This window comes from Ceratotherium simum, chromosome 7 (assembly GCF_057802395.1).
Source record: "Ceratotherium simum simum isolate JZ-2026a chromosome 7, ASM5780239v1, whole genome shotgun sequence".
Lineage (NCBI taxonomy): Eukaryota > Metazoa > Chordata > Mammalia > Perissodactyla > Rhinocerotidae > Ceratotherium > Ceratotherium simum.
Window position 1 is genome coordinate 53,463,295 of NC_141906.1, and position 15,346 is coordinate 53,478,640.

A 15,346-nucleotide genomic window follows, 5' to 3' on the forward strand; every position below is an offset into this window, starting at 1 on the left:
TCACCACTTTGTCAGATTAAAGAGCTTCTACAAGACAAGTGAAACCAGAATCAAAATGAACAGACAACCCACCAGCTGGGAGAAAAATCAGACAAGGGGTTAATCTCCGTAATATGTAAAGAACTCACACAACTGAACAACAAAAAAATCAAACAACCCAGTCAAAAAATGGGCAGAGGAAATGAACAGACACTTCTCCAAAGAAGATATACAGATGGCCAATAAAAATATGAAAAGACGTTTAACATCACTAATCATCAGAGAAATGCAAATCAAAACAACACTAAGATACCACCTTACGCCCGTTAGAATGGCTATAATCACCAAGACGAAAAACAACAAATGTTGGAGAGGATGTGGAGAAACAGGAAGCCTCATACACAGCTGGTGGGAATGCAAACTGGTGCAGCCTCTATGGAAAACGATATGGAGATTCCTCAAAAAATTAAAAATAGAAATACCCCATGATCCAGCTATCCCACTACTGGGAATCTATCCAGCGAACCTGAAATCAACAATCCAAAGAGGCTTATGCACCCCTATGTTCATTGCAGCATTATTCATTATAGCCAAGAAGTGGAAGCAACTCTAGTGTACCTTGACTGATGATTGGATCAAGAAGTTGTGGTATATATATACAATGGAATACTACTCAGCCATTAAAAAGACAAAAATGCCCCATTTGCAACAACATGGATGGTCCTGGGGGGTATTATGTTAAGCAAAATAAGCCAGAAAGAGAAAGACAAACACCCGTGTGTGTATGATCTCACTCATATGTGGAATATAAACCAACACATGGACAGAGAAAACTGTAGTGTGGTTACCAGGGGCAATGGGGGTGGGGGGTGGGCACAAGGGGTGAAGGGAGACATGTATATGGTAATGGACAAACAAAAATGTACAACTAAAAATTTCACAGTGTTATAAACTATTAAAACATCAATAAAAAAAAAAGTTAAGCCACCAGAGTTATACCCCGATTCACATTTTTAATTATTGTTTTCCACCGATTGTGTGTCATTTTCCTTTATTATGCAGTAGCAACAGTAACTTTTAAACCTACCCAAATTTTAAACATCTTCTTAACTTCACACTTGGATTTACTTCAGAATTGAAGAATTTCATCCGTGTGATTGGCCAGTGTATGGGGATGAAAGGCATGCATTCCCTTGGGGATGTACAAAAATGAGGGTCAGAAGCAGCCGAATTGGGTTGTAAATCCACTTTGTGCCCTATGAGTGTTGGCATTTCCATTTTGATCTCTTGAATTTAGATTCACATATTGTGAATAGCAGCCCATTGACTGCACACAAAAGAAGCATCACGTCACATATGTTATAATGGTTTATGGAAAACTTTAGATTCCTGGTTACCTACTACTGTTGATGGGTACTTGTCTGTTAAATTAATTTGGATTTCAGTTTCTACCTTTGAATAACTACATTTTAAATCATCTTGGGAAATTCTAAGACTGCTTAGGACAGTTCTGAACACATAGTAGACATTGTCAATTCTGTGAAGAAGCAAACATTTATTGAAAGTCTGCCATATGCCAAATCTATGCTTGTTATTTTTAATATATATATATATATATATCTCCTTTAATTTTTATAAAAACCTTAAGAGGTATAAGGATGAACACCCTGAGGATTGGCAGTTTTGCTGCTGAGATTCAAATGTAACTGGGTCTAATTTTAACACTCATGTTCTTAATACATTCCAGATGATTTTTAGATTCTGAACTTCAGTCCTCATATAAAATTGACTTTAATCTCAGTATCATGAAGAGCTTAGCATAGTACTTGGCACATATAAAACACTCAACAAATCATATCTATTGTTGTCTCTATCACTCTGTTGGATATTTTTCTCCCCTTTCCTCATTTTTTCTGTTTAGCGCATCTGGAACTTTTTTATTCTTTCAATTTCACATTAATAAAATGAGAGTGGGAGGAAGAAAGAGAGAAAAAGTGAGCAAATCAAAAAACAAAAGAAAAAATAAATATGGATGAAATAGAGATAGGAAATAATACTTGCTCCACAGGGTGGTTGTTAATTATCACATTTGATTTGTTATAGCCTCAGGTTTTGTTTTATTCCCAGGTCATGTTTACATAACACCCGTGTAAGGGTTTTGGCAGAGATTTAAACTATTGGATATGAATGTGGGTGCCAGTGTCTTAGTATATGGATCCCCCATCCACACCCTTTCCTAATTCTTCCCTTCTCAATGAAAACGTTTCATTCATATTGATTAGTTCTGCGTTTTGAAGTGGGATATTCCACAAAAATATTTCTTTGCATCCTTACATGGCATCAAACGTAATGATCCAAAGTGAAATTCATTGTCTTTATTCCTTCTCCACCAAACATACTCCCTACCTCATTTACCCTAGTTCTTTTTTTTGTGTGTGTGTGAGGAAGATCAGCCCTGAGCTAACATCCGTGCTAATCCTCCTCTTTTTGCTGAGGAAGACTGGCTCTGAGCTAACATCTATTGCCAATCCTCCTCCTTTTTTTTTCCCCCCCAAAGGCCCAGTAGATAGTTGTATGTCATAGTTGCACATCCTTCTAGTTGCTGTATGTGGGACGCAGCCTCAGCATGGCCAGAGAAGCAGTGCGTTGGTGCGCGCCCGGGATCCGAACGCGGGCTGCCAGTAGCCGAGCGCGCGCACTTAACCGCTAAGCCATGGGGCCGGCCCCTACCTTAGTTCCTTTTTTTTTTTTAATTTTTTGTTTATTGCAGTAACATTGGTTTATAACATTGTAAAAATTTCAGGTGTACATCATTGTACTTCTATTTCTGCATAGATTACATCATGTTCACCATATGATCCAGCTATTCCACTGTTGGGTATTTATCCAAAGAACTTGAAAACACCAATTTGTAAAGGTACATGCACCCCTGTGTTCATTGCAGCGTTATTCACAATAGCCAAGACTTGGAAGCAACCTAAGTGCCCATCAAGGGACGAATGGATAAAGAAGATATGGTATATATACACAATGGAATACTACTCAGCCATAAGAAATGATGAAATCCAGCCATTTGTGACAACATGGATGGACATTGAGGGTATAATGCAAAGTGAAATAAGTCAGAGGGAGAAGGTCAAATACCGTATGATTTCTTTCATTAAGTAGTAGATCATAACTACCTTAGTTCTTAATGTGATGCCAGAGTTCCAGGGCTTGAGGCAGAAACCTTAGTGTTTCCTTTGATTTCTCTCCCTCTGGGTCCTTTTATGTTTTCTAAAAAAACTGTCTCTGCAATTCCCTACTACCCGTCTGTCCACACTGCAGGCACCTGATCTAGTCCCTTATCACTTCAAACTTGATTTTCTCTTTTAGCCATTCTGCTTGCATATCTTGTCTTCATCTCTTCGTTCTCAAAATGTCCCACACGTTACTGGCTTCCTAGAACAAGTTTTTACAACATTAATCCTCTGTTTAGAAGCCAGCAATGATTCCATGTTCAGGCTGCTTTGCCTAGATTATGGGTATCCTTTCCTTACTTATAACAACTGAGTTTCCTGCTAAAAATGCGCTCTTTTCTCCAGTTAATGTTTTTATTACTTAATAACGTATTACTTCTGTGGAGCTTGCTAAGTGCCAGACCTGTTTGACATGCTTCACGTTCATTCTGCTGTTCCCACTTTTAAAAAGTTGACTGAAGGCTTGTAAACATTTGGTCGTTGCACTCACAGTCATGATTGATACTTAAGAAGTGCTTAATAAATACTTTCTTTTTCTGCACTGGACTCTTCCTTCCCACATGCCATCCTTAGTTCTACCCCCTTGCCTTTATTTATGGTGTTCCCTGTTCCTAGAATATGTTTTCTCTTTGGTATATCAATTCACATCCACTATCCAAATGCTACCTTGACTCATTTATTTCTCCCGGATCTTTCCTGTTGTAAAATCTTAACGTATTTGTAAGGAGTTCTGCATAGTTTATCATGTAATTATTCTCAATGTAATCAGTTTCATCTTTCAATTGTTCCAAAATTTTTAGCAGTGCTTTATGAGCATCAAATATTTGTTGAATGAATAAATCTCCCTCTGCCCCCCTTCTCAAGTAGACATTGACTTTCTGGAATGTGTAGCTTATGCCTTAGTTCTTTCTCTTCTCCACAAATCTCGGCAGTGTGCTTGATACCTATATAAATACCTAGTGATGGGTTATGGGAGAGAACAGGACTTGAATGGGAAAATATCTTCTCATAATGTGCACATAGATACATTTCAACCAAAAGAGCAATACAGTAAATTCAGATATAGAAGTGTATTAGGTAGCTAAATACAGGATGAGATTCATCTGTGTTTATTTGGAGATCTTACAAACTATAAGATTTGAGCACTTACTATAAGTAAGGCACTGAGCTAGGTGTTTTACATTTGTTATCTTAGTCCCCGGAACCAAGTTGTTGGGTAGGTGATGCAGTTGATGCTCAGAATGGTTAGATAGCAGATCATAAGCAAGAGAATCTAGTTTAAACCCAGGTATTCTTGATTTGAAATACATGGAATTAAGTGCTATACTGCGTATCATCTTGTTCAGCTTCATTATTGTTGGAGTTTTTACCAGTTGAGAAATATCTCCCTTTTTAATACATTAGATCATCCTTGTTTCCAGCAAAAAGTAAACATTCAGTAAATGTTAGCCTTTATTGTTACTGTTTTTCCAAATTACACTAAAGTGTTCACGACACTGTCTTTCCTCTTATGCAAACTTAACTTTAAAGGCAGAATCAGCTGTTTATTACTTCTGTAAAATCTGGAGAGAGAGATATGTGTGTGTGTGTGTTTGTATGTATTTGGGGTTTCATGAGGGCCAAGAGGATTTAGAGAGTGAAAATTAAAAGTGAGCTACTTTGCTACTGTTTTCAATCATCTCTCTCCAGCAAGATGCCTGCACAGTGTATCTGGAGGACTGCCTGTCTGAGCTCACAGATGGGAATTAGGTGATGGATGTCAGACCTATCTACAGTTGGCCCTCAATGTCTTGGAAAGGATTTTGAGTATTGATCTACTTTATATGTTTTTACAACACAGGATTTTAGGTCCTCTTTGCAATCTGTCATCTCATTTTTCTGCAAACTGGAGAAGGACAGAATCATGGAAGGCATTAACATTGTAGTTTTTTATTTTTGTGTATACTATCTCTGTGCATTTTGATTATGGAATTTAAGAAAACTTGACTAGAGAATAACCAGTTTAGTGAAAGTAAAACCCTTTAATTGAAATTTTAAAATTTTGATGTAATTTCAGACTTACAGAAAAGTTGTAAGAATAGTAAAGTGAACTTCCTTTAACCTATTTTAAAAGAGTTTAAAATAATTTTAAAATGTATATATATATATATTTTTTTTTGTGAGGAAGCTCAGCCCTGAGTTAACATCCGTGCTAATCCTCCTCTTTTTGCTGAGGAATACCGGCTCTGAGCTAACATCTATTGCCAATCCTTCTCCTTTTATTCCCCAAAGCTCCAGTAGATAGTTGTACGTCATAGTTGCACATCCTTCTAGTTGCTGTATGTGGGACGCGGCCTCAGCATGGCCGGAGAAGCGGTGCGTTGGTGCGCGCCCGGGATCCGAACCCGGGCCGCCAGTAGCGGAGCATGCACACTTAACCGCTAAGCCATGGGGCCGGCCCTAAAATATATGTTTAAAAGAAGTTTTTCTCTTCATCTTAGCATTTGCTAGCTATATAATAGATCATGTTGTTATCACAGTGGTAGAATAAATTATTTTGTTAACTTGCCCTACTTTTTTTTTCCTCGGCTTTACTGAGGTATAATCGACATATAACATTATGTAAGTTTACTATGTGCAACATGTTGATTCGATACATTTATATATTGCAAAATGATTACCACCATGACATTAGCTAACACCTCCATTCTGTCACATAAGTACCACTTCTTTTTGTTATGAGAACGTTTAAGATCCTATGTTTAATTTTAATGCTTTCTAAAGGTTTTTTTTAAATCAAGCTTTCTTTCCAGCCTAATGTTATCCTTAGAAATGTCTGTCTTCTGGCACCCTGTCCCTATTCCCCACACCTTGATCCCCCTCACAATGTTCTTACAGATTAGTAGATTTATCTGTTTTAAAGTTTGTCAGTCCCAATTTGGAGTTTGGGGCTAAAATATTGTTCATTGGAATGAAATCAGATACTATTTTAGCAGGGCTGGATATTATGAGAACATTTAGGCAAATCCCGAGTGTAAGGAATCTAATTAAATAGAGAAAAAAAATGAAACCTTATTTTATTTTGCAGCTGTAGAATTAAAACATTCTGGGGGCAAAATGGAAGTGCTTATGGTTCAATTTTAAAATGATGCTTGAACTGACTACATTAAACCAGTGTAATTAAAGGTATTTGTAAATTTAATATTTGATGTACTATTTCTTAGTTAAATCTTAGAATGTGAAATTTAAATATTCATACTAAGATCTCACCATGTGTACTTGTTTTCACATTATTGTTTGGATTGAGTGAAATAATTTGTGAAAACAACTTAATTATAAAGTAGAAAAAGACTATACAGGATGCGAGGTATTTTTATTTCATTTATAGAAACAAACGAGAACAAAAGCTGTTTATTTAAATAAGTTGAATAAAGGAACTGTCTTTTTTCAATATTGTTTGCATGAAATTATACAGAATTTAATGTATTTGCATTTTTAATTTCAGATTCAAAATGCTAATGATGTATTAATTGCGCCACTTGAGAAATTTCGCAAAGAACAGATAGGTGCAGCAAAAGTAAGTGTTACATTTTATTATTCTTCAGATATTCCCCTGATAATTAAAGATGACAATTTCAGATATTATCATTTTTGAAATTAGAATGACCTTTTAAAAATTCTGTACGTCATTTTTAACTTTTGCACAGAGCCTGTTACAAAGACTGGAATTCTTTTAAACATAAAAGATATTATTCTTCTACTGAAGAGAGAGAAAGCATGTTGTAACTGAGTTCCTCCCATCCCCCAAATTTTAGGAAATTAACTATTTTGAAGAGGGTGGAATTATGGTAAAATTATGAGGAGCTTTGTTCTTAACACCTATATAAAATAAAAATTAGGCACAGAATATATTGAAAATTCTGGCAGTAATTATAAAAGAACTTTTATTATTTTTTTTAAAATTTTTTTCATTATTAATAAAAGTGTGTTTTTGGAAAAACTTTAGACATATTTGTTAAACCTTTGCATTAATGTTTAATTGATTATGAACTGGTTAAAATTTCCCTGAACCTAATAATTTCTGAAACTTTCTTGCATCCTCTTTCTTAGATCCACATTTTACCTATCTGCTCAACATCATGTAAGGACGTAAAATTTAGAGTTTCCAAAACAGAATTCATCGTCTCTCATCCTTCCCCATCCTTTCTCTGTTTTGATTTTCCATTTTGTCAATGACATACCACTTCCCCAGTCAAGCAGTGCTGTCCATTCTACTGCAGAATTATTTCTCCTCTTTTGCTCCTTCCCTTCTGTCTGAAATATTGAAATAGCCTTCTAGTTGGTCTCCACACCTCCATCCTACTCTGTTAACAAATTTTTGCCATCTTTAATTTTCATTCTTTGATGAATCTTTCAATAGTTCTCCTTGAGAGACAGTTTAATCCTGATAATGAAAGCTTTCCACAACGTGTCCATTTGCTACATTTCAGTATACCTCCGTCACTGGGCACGTTGTCTTTTCGCGAGTCTCTCTATATACCCTGACTCTATCCATGGCTTTGCCCAAATTTTTCCCTCTCCTGGAATATTTCTTACCCTTCACTTGTTGAAGTCTTGTCAGCTCTCCATGGCTTATTTCATATCCCAGGACCAGAAAGAAACCTTTATATAGGCCTTCTCCTCATATATCTGTTCCCTTTCCAGAACTGATTTTTTCCTTCTCATAGAATCAAGTAGTCCATATGCTTATTTCCTGTAAAAAGCTATCACAGTCTGCCTTGAATTACAGATTTCTGTGCATTTCTCCACCAATTATGAGCAATTATCAAGTCAAGGACTAAACCAGAACCATTTTTGTGTTAATTAATTCAACAAACATTTATCAATATCGTGGTTGGACCACTTGTGACAAACATGGTGTTTGATAAGATAAAGGGATACAATTGTAAACAAGATAGACATGCTCCCTGCACTGTGTCCCTTACTATCTTTTGTGGAAAACAGACACCAGAGTAATTACAAATGCACTGAGGATTGTGATGCAAAAGTGCAGGGTGCTTTGTGAGAGTATAATTAATGGAACTGACCTTGTCCCGAGAACCAGAAAACGCCATCTGGAGGAAGTATTGGTTAAGCAGAGAACTAAATGATGAGAAAGAAATAGCTAGAAATGGGGATACAGTGGTGGGAAGGGAAGAACTTGCCATACATTCCTGAAGAGGGAACAGAATGGGTACGAATAAAAGCCTTGAAGGAGGAAAGAACCTGGCATTTTAGAGGAAAAATATCTAATGTGTTTGGAGTATAGAGGACCATGGGGATGGAGGACATATGCACAGCTCTATTCATGATTCATAGTATTTTGCTTCTTTTTCTAAGAATACTGATAAGCCAAAAAAACGTTGTAGGTAGAGGAGTGATATTATATTTGCATTTTTAAATATCCCCCTAGTTGCCTGTCATGCATGGATTGGAGGAGACAAGATTGTTGGTGGGAAAACCAGTTTGCCAGCTATAGGATAGTGGCTTTAGATTCGGAAGGCAATAGTGGCTGTAGAGACAAAGGGAGGTATTTCAGAGGTAAAATGGAAAGGGTAGGAAATGGGTTACATACTGGGAAGTGAGGAACAGGACGTTTCAGGGAGGACTCCCAGGGTTCTGGGTTGCATAATTGGGTGGTTTTTAAAGCCACTTACTGAGATAGGCAAGGTTTATGTTTGGAGGGCAAAGATGATGAGTTTGGCTTTTAGATGTAATGAATGAACTTGAGCTTCATCTGAGACAGCCAAGTGGAGATGTTGAGTTGGCAAGTGTGCATTCAGATCTGAATTAGAAATATACATTTGGGAATTGTTGTACTCCAGGTGGTAATTAAAATCATGGGGGTAGATTAGATCCCCCCTGAGAAAGAATAGAGTGAGGAGAGGACCTGGGTCCTATATAATCTGAGAACTCTCACCATTTGATGTTTGGAGAGAGAAAAACAAGACAGTTAAGGAGGCTTAGAAGGAAGGGGCAGAAGGAAGAAAATAAGAATGTCGTTCCCCAAGCGAGGAAGAGTCTGTTCAAGAATAATAATAGCTGTTCTTTATTGACATATATATTGTAGAGTTTTCATTGAACTGTGACATCTGTGACCTAATTAAATCCTCACAAGCAACCTGTGAGGTGAGTACAGGTGTTACACCTGCTTTATAATGAGGAAATGAGGTGACTTGCACCAGATCACAGAGCTCGAAAGTCAGACCATGGATCTGAAATCAAGCCATTTTAACTTCAGAGCCTTGATTTACAATATTTCACTTCATCAATGATATTTTTGTAAAAGAACTTTGTGAAAAATTCTTTCTCTAGTACAGGATATTCCAGGTGTTCTGGCCCATCTAAAATAGTAAATTTTACTTGTGTATGGATTATTCTTATTTGAAGGTTTAGGTTAGCTACAGTTGCAGTAGAGTGAGCGATTACACCGATTTTATTTTATTTTCTTAATATCTCAGTTGCTGGACAGATCAACTGAGAGCACACAACAGTGTACCATGCCTTCGCCTACTCATTAGGAGGTTAAACGTGTGGTTAAATGAATTCAAATGAAATCTTGAACATAAAGATTATTGCACTTGGCCTTTTTTTGGTGGTGATTCTGTGTATTCTATCTGCCTGATGCTCTTAGTAGTAGATTGTTTGTAAGCTGCTAAGTAATCCTTGTTTAGTAAGGTGAATAAAAAACAGGCATTCTCTTCTGAAATGTACATATAGGTCAATTTCTTTTGGTATTGCGGAAACATCTTGGTAGGAATAAAAGTACTTGGAGGTGTTTGTTTTCTACTGCTTTACTCCATTTTACTTAAGTATTTTCTTACTTGGTAGATAAAGTTAATTCTACAAATGACACTTTGTCGCTCTTCAGTCTTGACAGTGGAGGTTTCCCACAGGTGTGTTCAGGCTGATGAGCCAGCTGGAAGGCAAGAGTGTCAGTTAAAAGTAGAATCTTCCACTGCAGTCAGTGACCTCCTCAGCTTGGTCCAAGTGGAAAATGCTGAGTCAAAGTGGCTGTCTCCTCACAACCAGATGATCCTATTCAACTGAAGTGGATAAAGTCCATGGACCACAAACATTTCCTTTGTACTGTGTTCTATGGAGCTTCGAGACACCTGATACTTTACTGTGGAAAGTGAGGCCCTGAGTTGAGTTAGAGTTGTGGGAAAAAAGCACCGTGCATCTGTGAGAGGCGTTAGAAAAGATTAATGATGGGGTGGTTGAACTGAAGGACAGAGGCGATGGTTCCTGCTTTTTGAATAGCTAAAATTATCTGTAGACAGTTGTCGAGAATGTATTTATTTAAAGATTCGTAGTCTGATGGTATACGCAGAATGGCATTGTATTACAAACCTGACATTTTACATGTGTCAGAGTGTAGAACTGAGTGTTTGATTTCTTTAATTCTTCTCCTGATACACTGACGATTTAAATTCTAGAAGTGAGTGGAAAGTAGGTATTCAGAATGATTAATGCCAACTAGAATTTCTACAATATGGATATATCTAGAGCAGCATTATTTTAGAGCAAGATGAATTACAACTTTTTATACTTTTTGTGTAAATTGACAGCTATATTTCATTGATTTCATTGGAAATCTCCTTGACCCCAGAGACAATCAGTTGTGAGTTGTATCTGCACTTCCCACACTTGTTCCTACGTAAATTAGCTGACTCCGAAATATAGGTAGAACTCCATATCAGAGCTCCTAATCAAAGACAAATATATTATGGAGAAATATGTGTGTGTGTATAAACATATATATATACACCATACTGTTACATATTTTAAGAGATGGAACTGATTTTCGAGAGGCAAAGGGCTCATTTTCTGCACATAAGCAATCTGAACAGCCAGTTGGCACAGCGAGTTCTGGAACTCAGTTCCTCAGACCAGCAGTCTTTCAGCTCCTCCGTGCTGCTGTTTAGAATGCTCTTTTGTGAAATATTTTTTCTTTACCTTTAGCAAACACATAATTTAGTGTGAAATCTATCTTAACTATAAAAATGTTTTAAATATGCCCAAACTTGCCCACTTTGAATCAAGCCTAATTAATATATTTCCTTTGACTTTTAAAATTACCTCAGCATGTAGTAGGCACTTACCACTGACTTGTTTCTTTAGAGATAAGAGACTTGAGAAATACTGTCTGTAAAAATTAAAAGATACATTTTCGGGGCTGGCCCGGTGGCGTAAGCCGTTAAGTGCACGCGCTCTGCTGCGGGGGCCTGGACCTCGCAGGTTCGGACCCGGGCATGCACAAACGCACGACTTGTCAAGCCATGCTGTGGCGGCATCCCATATAAAGTGGAGGAAGATGGGCATGGATGTTAGCCCAAGGCCAGTCTTCCTCAGCAAAAAAAAAAAAAAAAAAAGGAGGATTAGCAGATGTTAGCACAGGGCTGATCTTCCTCACAGGGAAAAAAAGGTATATTTTCATTTCTATGGGAAATGTTTTTCAAGACTGGTTTTCATTTTTAATTAGACCTTAATAGAAATCATATGAACATCCTTCTATGGTTTTAATAGAAAAATAAACAGTGTAATATTAGTTATTTCAAAATAGAACTTGATTTTCATTACATTGATTTCATGTTGAAGACTGTAATGGGACCCGGTAATTCTTGTCCCTTTGTTCTGTCCGTAGAGTTTGGTTCTGTCTCTGAACATTTATTATTTTTAAACATGCCTTGCACATGCAATTATTTTAGTGTGTAGTATCTAAAAAAAATCAATGGAGATTGTCACGATTAATTCCTGTTATAGCCTTAGATTTTCTTCAAAGTGAAAAATGACTGCAGTCTAGTTTGTTATCTCAAATGTACAAATGGCTTAGAGAATCTAGAAGGATTACAGATGCTTTTCTTATTCCAAATTGTCAAGTTTTTGCCACTTGACTGAGTTATTCATCTAATTGAATGGATAATGCGTTGGACTCATAATGGGAACAATCCAAAGAATGTGCCTTATAGGGCCAGAGTATGGATTTGGTGGTAGACCGCCTTACTTTTCCTCCGATTGTCAATTAAGTCCCACAGAGAATGGTCAGGATTGGTTTTTCACGTGCTGCTGTTGGCCGCTGAGCTGAGTCTGTGTCTCCTGGACAGATGTTCCTTAGGGCTGAATTCTCTGAGCAAATCATAAACTGTTTGATAATTGTTTTGAAACTACTTTTAATTCCCTTTATTATACCTTCTGTCAGTAGAACCTATTATGTAATATGGGGTTGCAGAATTAGTTTTTTGTTATTTGATCATCTTTTTTAACAATAATAGTTACCCTTTGTAGTAGTTAACCAAGTACTGCCCTAAGCATTTGACATGTAAACTCATTTAATCCTCACAACTAGCATATTAGACAAAAAAAACTGTTAAACTCATTTTCCAATGAGTTTAAATAAACGTCATCTGTCATTTTATAGATGAAGAAACTGAGGTGCAGAGAAGTTAAGCGAATGGGCTGAGGTCAGATAACTAGTAAAGAGTTGAGTCAGATTTTAAACAGAAACGAGATAGAGCCTATAGAGTTCTTTAGTAGTGCCACCACGTGTTTGATGCCTAAGAAATATTAATTCCTTTCCTTTATTCTTAAAGAAGGAAAATTGGCTGGTTAGCTCATTTGGAGAGCAAGGTTAGTATCTTATAATTTTGTAACAGCAAATTCTTTAGAGTAATACAAACGAGATCAAAACCTAGCACCTAATACTTATAGGAAATGTGAACTTGGATAAGTTAATTACCTTTTAAGCCTTAGTTTCCCCATCTGAAAAGTGGAGAAAATAGTAAAACCATCTTCATAGGATTGATATGATAGCATAATGTGACATTTCATATAAATTGCTTAGCATAATTTCTTCCACACAGTAAGGACTAAGATATTAATTGCTCTTATTTTATAATAATTATTGCTATTATATACTTTCTGTCAGTATTAATCAAAGTCTTGCAGTAAAAATAAGGTCGTTGTTCATGTAGTTTAGTTTGCCTTATTTTGTTTCATGGACAGAGACAAATCCATGTTGATTGTTGACTGTTGATAAAGTGTGGTTCATAGGGGTCCCAAGCAAGAGAGCCTTAGATGGACATTACTTACAATTAATAAGACTGTACAGTTTATGGAGCACTATTACTTATAACAGTCTTACAAAGTAGGAAGTATCATCATTTGTCAGATGACAAACCTGAGACCTAAAAAGATCAAGTGGCTTTGCCAACAACCAGAGGTGCACGTCTCTCCAACTAGGACTCAAATCCAAGCCTTCTGATAACTAATTCAGTAATTTTGGCACCATACCATACCTGCCTCCATCATGGGAATAGTGTGTTTTGTAGTTTAAAGTGTGTTTTCACCATCCTTACAACATCCTTGTGAGGTGAGTGTCAGCCCTAATTGACCCCATTGCCACCACTAGGAAAGCAAACCAGATCACATCCTCTGGAGACAGTGAGTCAGTAGTAGTCTCTGTACTTGACAGGTGGTGCCATTCAGTGTCTCTATGTGTTTCAAAAATTGCTGAGATATCATGTTTTCATGTATATTTCAGAGCTTGCGAGTCATTGGAAAAGCTGAGCCTCCCATAGTTGGGGTTCTGGATAGGGACATAACACAAAAGCCACTTTGCTGAACAATTCAAATCAATTTATATTTATTACATCATTATATGTTAAATATGTATGTGTGTTTACAAACATATATAGATTATTATAAATTTAAGTGGCTACTATGTGCTCCGATAGGAGGATAAGATCATATGTCATCATTTGATGATAATAAATTGTAGATAAGATAATCACTATTTTCCCTTCCAATTATTCTTATCAGAAGACTGATAGGAAACATTTTAAACTTCCCCACAAATTGTATTTTTACAAAAGATCCTTGTGCTAATTTTTTAGGTCAAATATATACGTTTTTAAAATTTTAGTATACGTGTTGAAATTGATATTGAGAAATCTTGAGTGTGATACTATGCTGTACAATAAAATTATTTTCATTCTTCAGTGGCCAGCCTCTTGGCTGAGAATCAAGCTTGTTTCCTTGTAATGAAGCCTTCTTTGTAGCAAATCCAATTACTTAAAGTGAACCTGGTGGAGGGAGAAATTCCATTTAACTAATGAAAATTTTCTAGGTCTGTTGCTTCCAATAGGGACAACAGTGAGGAGTTCTTCAGAAGCTCCACTTGGAGCATCTCCACAGAGCAGATTTCCCCTGTGAACCTTTTATCTTCTAAAAAACAAGGTGGTTTCCTTGGTTCAGGAGTGATGTTTTTATTTGTAGATACATTCTTTCCTCTACCACATCTACTGGCTACCCTATGGCAGAAGAATTTGCTACATGAGAGTTTTTGCTTCTAGATGCATTTCATGATACCCACTTTGCCATAGTATAGCCATTGCTATACACATTGGTATTTTTACTTACACCTTCTTTGTTCAGGATCACTGCCTTTCCAGTGGTCCTTGAAGTGATTGGAAAGCTATCAGTGATTTCTTTTTTTCAAACTTAAATGATTAGAAATATTTTGAAATACTTGAGAGACTTCTCATTGACTTTTGTGGACAAGTCAAACAAGAACACAATAAAATTGGAAACATTTTATTTCATATTTACATTTTAGAATTCAGAGCAAGTTGCAGATACAAACAGGAGTAGTTTCAAGCATCAGGAATAGGTGGGTTTGGTGGGTTGTAGGTACCCATCTGAGGTTAACCATCATCAAATAAAATGATAAAATGACTACCATCAGTGAGTTAAGCCATCCTGTGTTTAATTCTATACTGTAATTGCTGCTTGTTTGTTGAGATAACACACTCTGATATTTTTTGTGTGTTATCAGGGTGATCTAGGAAGAAGAAAAAAGATGAAGGAATTTCCAAATAACTTTTATAGAATACTAATTTTTGCACCATATAACCTATTCTTTGAGGTTTCAAATGCCAGCATTCAAATTTTAATGGTGTTTTATTGGACTGTTCCTGTTGCCCTCAGCTATATTTTATGTGTATCAAATTGAAATTAAAACTTTACAGGGTTTCCAGTTACTTCAATGTGTATTATATAGATGATGAATCAGTGAGTTAAATATTTAGGAAACTGCTATAGCTTTAAAA

General features: G+C 36.4%; 1 protein-coding gene across 3 annotated transcripts in view; it reads left to right on the forward strand.

Moving 5' to 3' along the window:
- Positions 1-15,346, forward strand: part of ARHGAP42 (Rho GTPase activating protein 42) — a 261,608-nt gene that overhangs the window by 138,184 nt on the left and 108,078 nt on the right. For all 3 annotated transcript variants that reach the window (XM_004427415.3, XM_087433629.1, XM_087433628.1), the window contains exon 4: positions 6,703-6,774. In XM_004427415.3, the coding sequence (XP_004427472.1) occupies positions 6,703-6,774 (72 nt within the window). The remainder of the gene's footprint in view (positions 1-6,702; positions 6,775-15,346) is intronic.